A 13,441-nucleotide genomic window follows, 5' to 3' on the forward strand; every position below is an offset into this window, starting at 1 on the left:
AATAAAATATTATCCTTTTTGAAGTCTATGCGTTACCAACTGATATGTTTGAAGTCGGTGCCAAGCCAAATTTTGAAGCATACCATGATTTTGGTGCGATTCGATAAGGATGTACCTACGTTGGATTGCCTTACACGACGACAATAAACGTACTTTCTGTAGGTACAGTCGACGTTAAAAATATGTTTACACTTTTCGCCTTATTACAAAGGAGTAAGGTGCAAAAGTGTAAATATATCTTTGACGTCGATTGTATCTAAGAACACACCTCAGAACACACGATCAAACCTTCTTGGCGCAGTCTGTACCATGTTTGTCGGCACATTAGTGGAAATCCAATGCATTTTTTTTTCGTCGGTTTTTTTAAAGAGCATTTCTTACTAATGCTCGAACAGTCTATAGCACGCAAGTGTGAGATTGGGACTAGGGCTTCCAAATACCGGACTTCTTTCAATACCGGTATTAATACCGAAACTGTCTTTATCAATACCGGGATCCCGGGATCCCGGTATTGACTATAAATGGCATAAAAAAATTGAGTTTTTTTTTTAAAGGCTCACTTTTACACCAGATATGTATGTCCTTAGCTTAGGATATTAAACAATAATCGCCATCTGCAATAATTATGTGAATCCTCCAGGTTGGCAATCATTTTATCCGCCTTGTTGACTTCACAAGTCACATTTTTAGTTCAACCTAATAATCAGCCAATAAATATTCTTTGGCACCAATAATTCGTATGCCATTACAATTAATTTCTTTCTACTTTTTGATAAAATTTTAAGAACTAATTATATTAAGGGGCTACCCGACATTTTTGACAAGTTTTGAATCGAATCTCCTATTTTTTCTAAAAAAAAACACTTTTTTCGTATCTAGTTTGCAGTGAAGAATCTTACAATTACATGTACGAAATCTAAATATTTGGGTTCGTATTTGACGTCTCGAGAAACGTGTCCAGGGTTTTCATTTTAAACTAATTAACACAAAAGTTATGGCTAGAAAACCAGTTTTTAGCCTAAAATTGTTCAACTTTGATGCCAAATATCTCGAAGGCGATGAACTTTGAAGTAAATATAGGATACTAAACTGCAAAACGTAATTCAATACCAAAAAAAGTAAGACAATGTTGCCACTGCAATAATTTGTTTGTAAAATAGTAAATTCCTTTTGATAAATAATCACGCTAAGATAATTTATTTATTAGTAATTTTACTCCTGCGATTTAAAAAAGTACTTTATATACTTATTTTTGCATAAATACAAGACGCGCTAGTAAAAAGTGGCAACATTTTCTTACTTTTTTTGGTCTTGAATTACGTTTTGCAGTATATATTGCTTCAAGCTGTTGTTGTTAATATAATAAGCTACAAAAAACATTAGAAAACTAAGGGATTCAGATCGAAGGTCATTCGCGTGGGGTAGCCCCTTAATATATCCTGAACATCAGAATTCATCACCAAATATTTATCTAACGCATAGGCACAGATCTTGTTTCAATTAAATGATCTTCTTTAATTAAATTGGCAAGTTATCTTCTTGATACAGCCGAATTTGACCATTTTAATAGATTTTAAACGTTATAATAGGCACATTTTCCTTGTTTTTGAAAATACCGGGATCCCGGTATTTCATTAAAAAATACCGGTATTGAAAAATCTGTTTAAACAGACGGGATCCCGGTATTTCGGGATCCCGGGATCCCGGTATTGGAAGCCCTAATTGGGACTGAGTAATTTCCCGTCCCTTATCCAGAGGACTACATTTCAAAATATAAAACAATTTAAGAAATTTACCTTCTTGCCAAATTTCACCTAAAGCGGTTCAGTTGTTTAGCCATGAAAAGGCGACAAAGAGGCAGACAAAATTACTTACACATTTGTAATAGTTATTATTCAAGTATTCAAGTAGTTTATTTGCATTCATGTTGTACATAAGATCTTATGAAATAAAAGTTTCAAACATGAGCCCCGTTAGGGCATGGCAATTCTTATGAGTAACTTAAGCTAACTTAAACTAATGTGTTTTTTTTACACTAGGTAACAACTGTAACAAGCTTATTAGTTATTTTACAGAAAAATGACATTTTATAGTTTGTCATTTAAATATTCATTCACAGAATAATAGGTTTTTGTTATAAGCATTTGTTTAAGTTTATTTGAAAAAACACTTTCTTTTTCTTCTTTTTTAATTTCTTCAGGTAATTTATTAATATATAATTTTATCGACATTTTTAAAGGACCAGTAGAATGTAGTTTTAATCGGGAGGGTGGTGGCATTAATCTTGAATTGTATCTAGATGGGTAGGACGAGGGTATGTCTCCTCGTTTTGTGTAAAATTCTGTGTATTTATGTACAAATTTGCAAGTCTCCAAAATGTAAAGGCAGGGTAGAGTAAGTATTTTATATTTTACAAAGTATGGTTTGCAACTATCCGGTTCTTCAATATTGACGATTATCAGGTTTTTTTGCTTAATGAAAAGTATTAGTGCAGTTCTAATGGGATTTATAGCTATAAAGCTGATTATTTTGACTGGTATTGTTACTACTTGGCTTGGCACCGACTTCAAACATATCAGTTGGTAACGCATAGACTTCAAAAAGGATAATATTTTATTTCATCCTTTTTGAAGTCGGTTTGCTTTTTTTTTGTAAAAAGTTTTTATTTTTCCATTTTTAGTTTTAACGCATTGTTAAGAGCGCGACGCATGAATGAAAAACAAGATCATGTTTAACACTAAATTCGTGTAAGTACCTATTACTTTAATAAATATGTATGTAATCAGGAATTTTCTCGAGTCCGTCTGGGAAATTATAATTCCTGTCACTACTACACTAAATCCATCCTCCGCCTCGCCACTGGCCCAATCCCTCAACGCCCCGATCACTCAACCTCACAGCGCATCAACCCCTGATCCAGGAACCCCTCGACCCTGAACCAGGAATTGTCTCGAGTCCGTCTGGGAAATTATAATTCCTGTCACTACTACACTAAATCCATCCTCCGCCTCGCCACTGGCCCAATCCCTCAACGCCCCGATCACTCAACCTCACAGCGCATCAACCCCTGATCCAGGAACCCCTCGACCCTGAACCAGGAATTGTCTCGAGTCCGTCTGGGAAATTATAATTCCTGTCAACTAAATCCATCCGCCCGCCCCGCCACTGACCCAATCCCTCAGCCCCCCGATCACTCAACCTCACAGCACATCAACCCCTGATCCAGGAACTCCTCGATCCTGAACCAGCAACCCTTCAACCGCCATTCCCCGACCCGTTAATCTCTGACCCCTTAACTCCTAACCCTAACCCCCGATCAGTAGCCTTACCAGCTTACCACGAGTTTGACATTGATATATTCGCTAGCATGTGTGTAACTTACTTCCTATGCATCTCGCTCGTACTAACCTTAGTGTGAGCGAGATACATAAAAAGTTACATTTAGATGCATAAGACGTTAGCGAATATGTCAATGTCAAACTCGTGGTAAGGCTACAGTTGCAGTACATCAAATTGGGGGTTTTCGGAAGCAAATGCTCGAGTTACTTTAGAAAACCCCGAAATCACTTAACACGTGCCTTTAAAAATTGAGGAGTTCCCTCAATTCCTCATGGATTCCATCATCAGACCAGAACCAAAAATAATACGGAAACACCTTGGAGGTAACTTCTTCCAAACAAAAAAAGAATTACTCAAATCGGATCACAGGTGCCAGAGTAATCGCTGAACATATTTACATTTAAAGAAATCATCATCATTATCATCAAAATAATCATCATCATCAGGTCTACTTCATCAAATTAGTGGTTTTCGAGAGAAAATGCTCGAGTTACTTAAGAAAACGCCCAAAACACCATGCATGTGCCTTTAAAAATTGAGGAGTTCCCTCAATTCCTCATGGATCCCATCATCAGAACAGAACCAAATTAAAATGGGACCAAATCGGAGGTAGCTCCTTTCAAACAAAAAAAGAATTACTCAAATCGGACTACGGATGTCGGAGTAATCGGTGAACGTACATAGAAAAAAAAAAAAAAATAGCCACAACCGAATACAGAACCTCCTCCTTCTATGAAATTGAAGTCGGTTAAAAATGTTCGGGGTAGACAAAGAAATTGCAGCTATAGACCGACCGCTTAAATGAGTCCTCGCCTGCGCGGTACGGGGGCGACGGGGTAGGACGACTAAGGGTGGCGGGGAAGGTGCGGGCGCCGTACGCCTGCCGGTCACGGTCGGTCTATCTATACCCGTTAAAGTTGAATGTTTAATGAAATTATATCGCGGTAGACCCGTTTGTGTAATAATAATTAAATATGTGTACAAAACGCGAGAGTTTAAACTAGTTTAAAGTGTTATAATTTTTTTTTGTTTCAGTGGAAATCAAGATGGTGCGTGATGCGGAAGCTATCTCCAGTAGCAGGTAAGGCCAATTTTATTTAACCCTTTTACTGCCCAAAAACGTCAAACTAACGCACGATACAGCCCGATATCAACCTTCGTACATTCAAGTAAGGTTCACAATGACACGTCGCACACGATAGGCGATGCGAAGGGTAAAAACTTTAATTATACTCATTTTCAAATATTATTATAGTTGGTCAAAGGACTGTCTCATTTCAAACATAGTCAGAGAGAATCATACTATCTTTGTCTTACACTATACTCTGTATCTTTAGGTATTTAAATAAAAGTAAACAAAATCTACCCTCAAATAGCTCATTAAGCCAGTTGAGGGTAGACGAAAACATTACATAAATAAATAAATAAATAAATAAATATTATAGGGACATTCTTACACAAATTGACTAAGCCCCACGGTAAGCTCAAGAAGGCTTGTGTTGTGGGTACTCAGACAACGATATATATAATATATAAATACTTAAATACATAGAAAACAACCATGACTCAGGAACAAATATCTGTATCATCATACAAATAAATGCCCTTACCAGGATTCGAACCCGGGACCATCGGCTTCATAGGCAGGGTCACTACCCACTAGGCCAGACCGGTCGTCAAAATGATCGAATAATGTATAGGTTAAAGTCAGATCGTTCAGTGACTGGTCCAGGCGGTTTTGTATTTGGTCGGTTCATCAATAAATGTTATAACTACCCAAAAATTTACAAATATTTTGTTTACTTTTATTATTTATATACCTAAAGATACAGACTATATTACTATCACCTAAAAGAAAAGGATGAGTATAGTTTTTTGTTCTTATTTACTGACAAATTGGTTTGACCAACTACATCATCAAAAACATTACTGTTCTTCCAAACTTGGCTATTTTTTAAGTGTACGCTGTCATTAGGGAGACACTCCTCCTTTCGGGCATTCTCGGCTCCGTTCGGCTCAGCATTGCTCCGAGCAATTATTAGGGTTGACACAACTTGAAGTCCCTTTGCGTGCACGACCACAGATATGATAATGACTTGAATTTTGACGAACCTAGATAGCCGAAAGCTATATATTAGAAAAGGACAGCATGATTCGACTCTGAATCGCTGTCAAACTTAGGTTTTGTAGGAAGTGTCCTTTCTGTACGGTTGTACTATTATTTATTCTGTTTTAAAAAATTAAAAACCGATTCATTTCGGAATACACGAAACCACGAAATGTAGCACCACAAAGCACTTAATTAACGGTTACAAAAAAAGATAAATGTAATATAGAATTAGTTTCTAAAACGTCATAAATCCTCCTCAACACTTCTTGAAATATCGACTTTATTCATTTAAATTTAAGGTTTATTTTTGAGAAACAGTAGGAATGGAAATATTTGCACAGTTTGCAGACTCCGGAGTTCCGGACGAGGCTAGTGAAATTATTAATATGGTTACTTTATTCCAAATAGAACCTGATTAATATAGAAATAAGAGTTGATTTATCTGTTTAATAAGTAAGCAGGTAAACGGTAGATTTTTATATGACTGTAGAAAATTGTTAATATACTATGAGTCTGTCTATGTTACTTATACTAGTGTATAAGTATACTGGTATTACTTATACTGGTATACAAATATAACATACAAGTATATAGAAAAGACAAAATGAAAAATATAATGTTTTCCATGATACAACGGCCAGCAATATTTACCGCTCACGGACAGAAAATGTTACTTCCTGGCCGGAAAAAGGATGGAGACCTATTCAGATTTTACAATTTGTTACGGTTGTGGTATCATTTTGATATGACCTTGAAAATAGTTCACTCTGATTACCAGAAATCGGCGGGGGTGAGCTATTTGCCTTATAATATGACGTAATATGACGTAAGACACGTCAAATTATAAGGTAAATAGCTCACTCCCGCCGATCTCTGCTGATTACAGTGAAATTATTCTAACGTCACATATTTGACAGTTACAAATTGACCCTTATAATATGACTTTAAGGCTATCAGTTAAACGGTAGATCTTAGCATCATATCTATAAGGGTGAATTCATAACTGTCAAATATGTGATGTTAGAATAATTTCACTGTAGTGCATGAGAAATGAAGTGAGCCGTGCGTGACATGCGCGCAAATCACCAAGACGATCGTCAACGTATCAAAACCGTAAGAAATTGTTAGATTAGAATCGACCCCCAGTCCTGAAAAAGATTGGAAGTTGTTTACACACTTCAGGAGGTATAAAGGAAGTTTTAAAACAAACATGAAATAGAACAAACACTATTTTACCGCTCTAGAAATTTGCTTTAGAAATCCCAGGAACACCTGACAATTTTTATTTCCGGATCGTTTCTAGCGTCTATTTTATTCTTACTAGAGCTTTCGGACTACTATCATCAATTTAGGGATAAAATTACATTCATGTATTGTGTTTATTTAAAATGTTGGTTTTCATACGTTCGAAATTTCCGTAAATTCCGAAATTTTGAAAAATCCGATAAATTTTTCGTATTTTTTTTAAATAAAATACATTTTACTCAACTCAACTCTTTAGTTAGACTAATAGGGTATCCTATTTCATATATTTTTATGTACAAAGTCGGGTCACTTATACCTAAAATACGTCATTACTAGCTCCCCATTCCAACTGCCAGAAAAAAATAATTTATTTAATTAGCTACAAGTACTAGAGTTAGACCAAGATAAATTTGCAACGATTCTGATAGCACACGCACTGCAAGTGTTATATACGTCATAATTTTATAGAAGTTTCCTGGTCTAACTCTATTACACTCGCAAAAAAGATTCTTATAAGTTTTTGTAGAAGAATAAACCTCATATCATATATTTTTAATAAAAACATTATCATAACACAGGGCCCGCGGGGCTCGCATTGGATATCAAAATTTCACAAGGGTACAAAGTTCCCGTAAGTAAGTGTTTTGCGAAAACTAAAACACAAACTTATGCTTGCGCGTGGCGTATTTCGGTACTAAAGTCTGTACGTACAAATTGAAGTTTGCCTTGTCGTGCAGCGCCACGTTTAAGGAGATTGATAAGTTGGTATTTTGTGCATTCCTTTGGGAGTTGTATTGGATAGAGGGCTGATAGAAAAGTTTTTGGAAAATGCAAAGAATAAACTAGTGAATTGGGACTTGTTTAGAAATATGAACTAGCTTTAACCACGGCTCTGCTCGCGTGTAATTTAAGTTTTGTTGTCAGAGTGTATGTTTTCTGCGTGCCAAATTTCATGAAAATGGGTTAAGTAACTTTTTGTAGCTTAGCCGCAAAAAAGTAACAAACAGAACTACGTAAAAATACTGTGGAAGTGTGGATATAATAAAAAAAATATTGCTTAGCGTTTTAGATGACTACAATTTCATTTTGTTTTCTACTGTTAAGGCGACGGTAGCGGTGGGTAAAATATCAGATTCTGTCAATTTACCCCATTTCACACACAAGCGCACTTCACGCACACTACCTCAATTTACTGGGACAGGTCAGTGACCCATCATGTTTTTTTAAGAAAGATGAAAGAGAAACAATGCATTTAATCTTGCTTTCCTTGTCTGTTCATGCCACACGTGACGTACCTATTTAATTCATTTGATTGTTGACTGTTTTACTACCTACTATTGCTTTGTCGAGATACGCGTTTTGTACAATTAAAGCGAATAAAACAAGATGTCATTAAGTCAGATGTAAAATGTTATTTACTACTCTATACGGTTTTTCATAAGGTGCAAAATCCATTCAATAGGAATTTAAATAAATAAAGTTTCAGCAGGGGGCAATTCCATTTTGGCGGATAAAGCGAAACAGAATAGTTCTATCGAACCTGCTTAGAAATTTTCACGAGAATCAGTTGAGAAATGTGATCTGCAAAGGAGAACATACAAAAGCATTTTTGCCCAAGCTGAAACGGAGACCTTTGCTAACGCTCGGCCAATGATGGTTTAGGTACACCTATAAAAAATGATTGTCCCTGCTGTAATTTTAATATCTTTATATTTCAACCGGTATAGTTTTACCTTCAAAAATAATCGGTATCGCTAAACAATAGCGGTACCTTACTACTTATACGTTCACGAAATCGGTATCTGCATAACTTGATTGTTAGTAAACTAACCTGGAAAATAATCTCAAAATCACCGAAACATTTATGTACAGTCCTGCAATAATATGTTACGTCATTAGCGCCAACTTTGCCTCCAGGGAAACTTTGCCCAAAACGACAATTTTAAACAAATTCGTTAATGTAGAAAAATTGATAATAGTTATGGCCACCCTGCTGTTTTTAGTAGAAAATTGGTTATATTTCTGACAAAGTATATGCCAATCTTGTGCATAACTTGACTTGGGAATTTTGAGTTTGAGCGAGTTGTCTAATATAGGGTATATTTCGGCGGGCAAAAAATTGATAAATAATGAATGCAAGTAGAAAAAATTGAGAACCCTTTGACAAATATTTCCGGGTTTCAGTTATAACTAGTGTCCGACCGAAACATGTTTTTTTGCCGAAACCGAAACCGAAACCGAATGTTCGGCTTTGGCTCTAGTTTCGGCCGAAACCGAAACCGAAACCGAAACTTTTGTAGACTTGTTAAAATCGTTGAAAAAATGTCATAAAACCGCTTTTACACACATATTATGGGGCTGTCAACACCCAATGTCCTTGAAATTGATGTTACTTAAGCAGTTTTTTAAGAAAATTACTAGAGTTAGACCAAGATAATTCTGCAACGATTTTGATAACACATGCAGTGCAAGTGTTAATTTAAACGTCAAAACTTCCATGAAATTATGTCGTATAAATAACATATGCACTAGCAACTAGTAGCACTGCGTATGCTATCAAAATCATTGCAAAATTTTCTTGGTCTAACTCTATTCATTCACCAGTCAAGCTAACATGTAGATACAGGGTCAACCAAAAAACCAACCAAAAACGCGAGCGCAGCGAGCGCGAAATTTTTTGTTAACAATATCGCAAGGCCGGATACCGATCTTCACCTGAGGGGCTACCGCGAAAACCGAAATTTGCAAATTGCGGGGATCTTTCTCTTTTACTCCAATGAAGGCGTAATTAGAGTGACAGAGAAAAATGCCCGCAATTTGCAAACTTCGATTTTCGCGGTTATAGCCCTGGGCCTAAAAGTCCGAAGTGCTCCAGTGAGGCGAACTTTCATGCAAAGTCAAAGCCGTGCTTCAGGCTTCAGGATAAGTAGTTAAGCACAGACTCCAACCAATGTCCATTGTATTAAAAAGCGAGACCGCAGGCCGAGCATGGCGCAGCGAGACCAAAGGCCAAGCTGAAGTAGAATGAATGAATGAATGAATGAATGAATGAATGAATGAATGAATGAATGAATGAATTCGTATGAATACGTACGAGCATTCGTATGAAAAACTGTACTGGGGACACTTTTAAGGGTTTTTTCTTCGTTTTAATCAATAATCAGCTGTTCAGCTTCGCAAAATATTAACTATTGAGAAAATCAACTTTGCGGCACTAGTTGAGCGTAGCCTTTAGCCTCGCTTAAAATTTGCCATTAGAGGTAGATAGAAAAATGAGTGAATAAGAGCGAAAAAGACATCGTTCGACTCGTGCCGAGCTGATACTCGGCCAACGGCTACGTGCGACAGTGCTATCTCATTCACTCCGATACAATTAGACAGTGTGCGCGTTATAGATATTGACAGCCTCTTAAGACTGCGTCGACCGTCCAGTGGCGCTCTCATTAGTGGAATTGTGTTTTATAATAAACCAATTAATTTCTGTACCTATACATGAATCAGTATATGTAGGTATGTATTAATATTGTTGTCCTACTTATTCCCGAAATTTTGGTCTTTGTCCGAAGTACCATTTCGTAAGTTTCGGCCCGGCCGAAAGGTTCGGCCGTTTTATGGCCGAAACCGAAACTACAGCCGCAACATGATTTTTTGGCCGAAACTGGCCGAAACCGAACCTTCGATCGGACACTAGTTATAACACATGAAGCATAGATTATGTCTATTGAGATTTAAACTAAAAAGGCCTAAATACACAAAAGTTTTAGCGGTGGGCAAAGTAATCCGGTAATTTGGCATCCATACCAACATTGCCCACCACCAAAAACGGATTAGGGTTGTCACTTTCATCTAATTTACCCAACTTCGCAAGTAAAAGAAGGTTATGTTTGTACACTAAAATAAGTTTATAAATATATACTGTATTTAATTTGTCTTATTATCCTTTATTTAGATGTTTTATACCGTTATGTATTATCCCTAATGAAAACACAACAAAAATCATATTTTTGGCCATTAAACTATTGTAACAGATTTTCTCAAAAGTGACAACCCTAGCCTTTGTAAAATGCTTAGGCGAGCCTTATTTGGAAATGGGCAAAAACGGGTAGGCAAATTTGCCCAGCAAATTTATTTAAAAGTTTTTACACTTATCGCTAAGTTATTAACAGGGAATGGTAGGATTGCCCAAAACCTTTAAGTGATCCTTAGACATCATCATCATACGAGCTGTATTTGAATACCAAATTGACGTGGGCAATGTTGGCGAAAACCCCGGATATTTTATTATTTGCCCGCCCTCTAAAACGCAAAAAAATGGGTAAAAACACGATAAAAAAATGGTTTCTTCACATAAACTGATGCGTTTGATCACAATGGACGTGCTGAGCAAAAAAAAGTCATATGATGTGATTTTTTTTGAGAAATTCGTGTTTAAAAAAAAAGCGGGCAAAGTTGGTGGTAATGAGTAATGACGGTACCTACTCTTCGAAGGCCGCAAAAATATGTGACATGCTCTTATGGTTCTACAAATAAGATCATGTCAGATATTTTTGCGGCCTTCGTTGTGTAACATAAATTGCAGGTGACTGTACATTTGGAATAATTATTTTATTTAGTTACAACGAAAGTTTCAAGTTTAGTACGAAAATACTTCTGATATGCAATATGCACAAAATGTAGACCTAATCGAAATAAAACATTGCTTTTTATAGTAAATTTATAAAACATTCGATACATAGGTAATATACATAACAATAACCAGGCCACATTGCTATTGGCCTGTAAGCTTCATCTCGGTCTCCAAAGCCGCAAAAACTTGCTAGTACTTAGTGCTGGTCTAGCCGTTATTTTTTCTTGAAGATTTTCAGAGAACAGCACGTACACGCATTATACATACTTATAGACGGAACGAACGGCATAATCATAATAATTTATTCGTCGCAATCCATGGTATTACAGATCTAGGTACAAGACTTTCAGGTATTACTTATACGAATTACATAACTCTTCCTGTTAATAGGCAATATTTTAATATAAAAGTTCTATAATATAATACAAGATTACAGTTGTCATCAAAATTCATTGACATACAGAAGTCAAATACGTTTTTAAAATGACGCAAAATGATACCAGCATAATAAAAATTGATCCCAATCAGTAAAGATGAGTCTTTAAACTTTTTTCATTTTAAGCGAGTTTTGAAGGAACATAATACTTAAAATCGACTGTAATCGTATTGTTTTAATATAGTTTACTGCGGTTTTCAACAATAATGACCCGTAAATAACAGCAAATGAAATTTAAATGAGACGCGAGCTGATATTTATGTACCATATTTTTTGAAATACATTTTATCTACTGGTATGCTTTCTCGTGTGCGTATATGATTTAATGTCAATATAATTGTCAAAAGCAAGAAAATCAAGCTGTCATTTTCATTTGAAGAAGTACACGTGTGCTCCGGTGTAGCCCCAACGGGCATCTGACTTGAAGAAGAATTTTGAGTGATGTCGTCAATGTATGGAAATTGTTCGAAAGTTTACATTTGAGATTGAATTTCTGTGTTGTCTTTGTGAGTAAAAATATAAATCGATAATAAATTGGTAGCTGAATTATCTAGCTTCCAAAATCATACAATAATTCAATTACTGTCAAAGACAAAATTGTTTTGCTTCTGTCTCAAACGGAACTCCATATTTTGATTTTTTGATACTTTTAGTGTCGATTTGTAGAGAATAACAGCAAATTAAAAATATAATGGCATAAAGAGTCGGTACACGGTTTCTTCGTGAATAAATTTACGTGTAATTTAATACAATTATCAAACATTTATTGAACAAATTATGGTTACTAAGTGAGGTCTAAATCGAAAACGTCATATACCGGCCCCTTAACTATCACCATTACACACATTTTCCTCATGTTTGTTGCGCCGAGAACGTTATCCTTAAAGCCTTCCGCGAATCCGTTTAAGAATTTTAGGCACAAAAATAAAAACATGGTAGTTCCACGTTCCACTTAAGTCAGCTTTTTAAAGATCTAACTAGACCTTGGTCGCATTCAATGCACTACCTCGCCCCTAACTTAGAGTAAACAAAACTCTAAACAGTGAGAGTTTCTGAATAACAACCTTGACCCGTCTGCCACCAGTTCCTGTCAAAGGCGTCGAGGTCATCTCGCCAACGCCTTCGAGGTTTGCCGCGACCCCGGGTTTGATGTGGGACCCAATTGGTTGTTATTTTAGCCCACAAGTCATCCGGCATACGGCAAACGTGTCCCACCCAGTCCCACTTCAGCTTTATTACCCCGGCTTAGACCGGGATACGTGGAAAGGGAGGAGGGAGGCTTTTGCCCGGCAGTGGGGCACTCTAGGCTCATATAAATAAATAATAGTTATTTGTTTTACAAGGGGGCAAAGTTGTTGTTTAACCGGTCGTGCTAATATTGATACCCGAGCAAGCGAAAGATCCCAAAGTTGGTTCGAAAATGGAATCTTGAGCGTTGCGAGGGTTTCAAAGCACGAGGGTTAAACAAAATTTGCCTCCGAGTGAAACACAACATTTTTCACCACACCAACCCGAAGCAAATATTTAATGTAAAATATCAAACAAAATCAAACCAAATCAAATCCAAATGAATGTTTTTAAATATTTATCATCCAAAATCATCATTTAAAAGTCAATTCTACCAGCAAACATAAGAAAACAACTCAAAATTTGCATTTGATTACTTTGCCTCACATGTGAATAA

General features: G+C 36.2%; 1 protein-coding gene across 1 annotated transcript in view; it reads left to right on the forward strand.

Moving 5' to 3' along the window:
• Positions 1 to 13,441, forward strand: part of LOC134797789 (uncharacterized) — a 364,311-nt gene that overhangs the window by 59,873 nt on the left and 290,997 nt on the right. The window contains exon 3 of the mRNA XM_063770158.1: positions 4,375 to 4,420. Within this exon, the coding sequence (XP_063626228.1) occupies positions 4,375 to 4,420 (46 nt within the window). The remainder of the gene's footprint in view (positions 1 to 4,374; positions 4,421 to 13,441) is intronic.

The sequence above is a fragment of the Cydia splendana genome, chromosome 15 (genome assembly GCF_910591565.1).
Source record: "Cydia splendana chromosome 15, ilCydSple1.2, whole genome shotgun sequence".
In the NCBI taxonomy this organism is placed as follows: Eukaryota; Metazoa; Arthropoda; class Insecta; order Lepidoptera; family Tortricidae; genus Cydia; species Cydia splendana.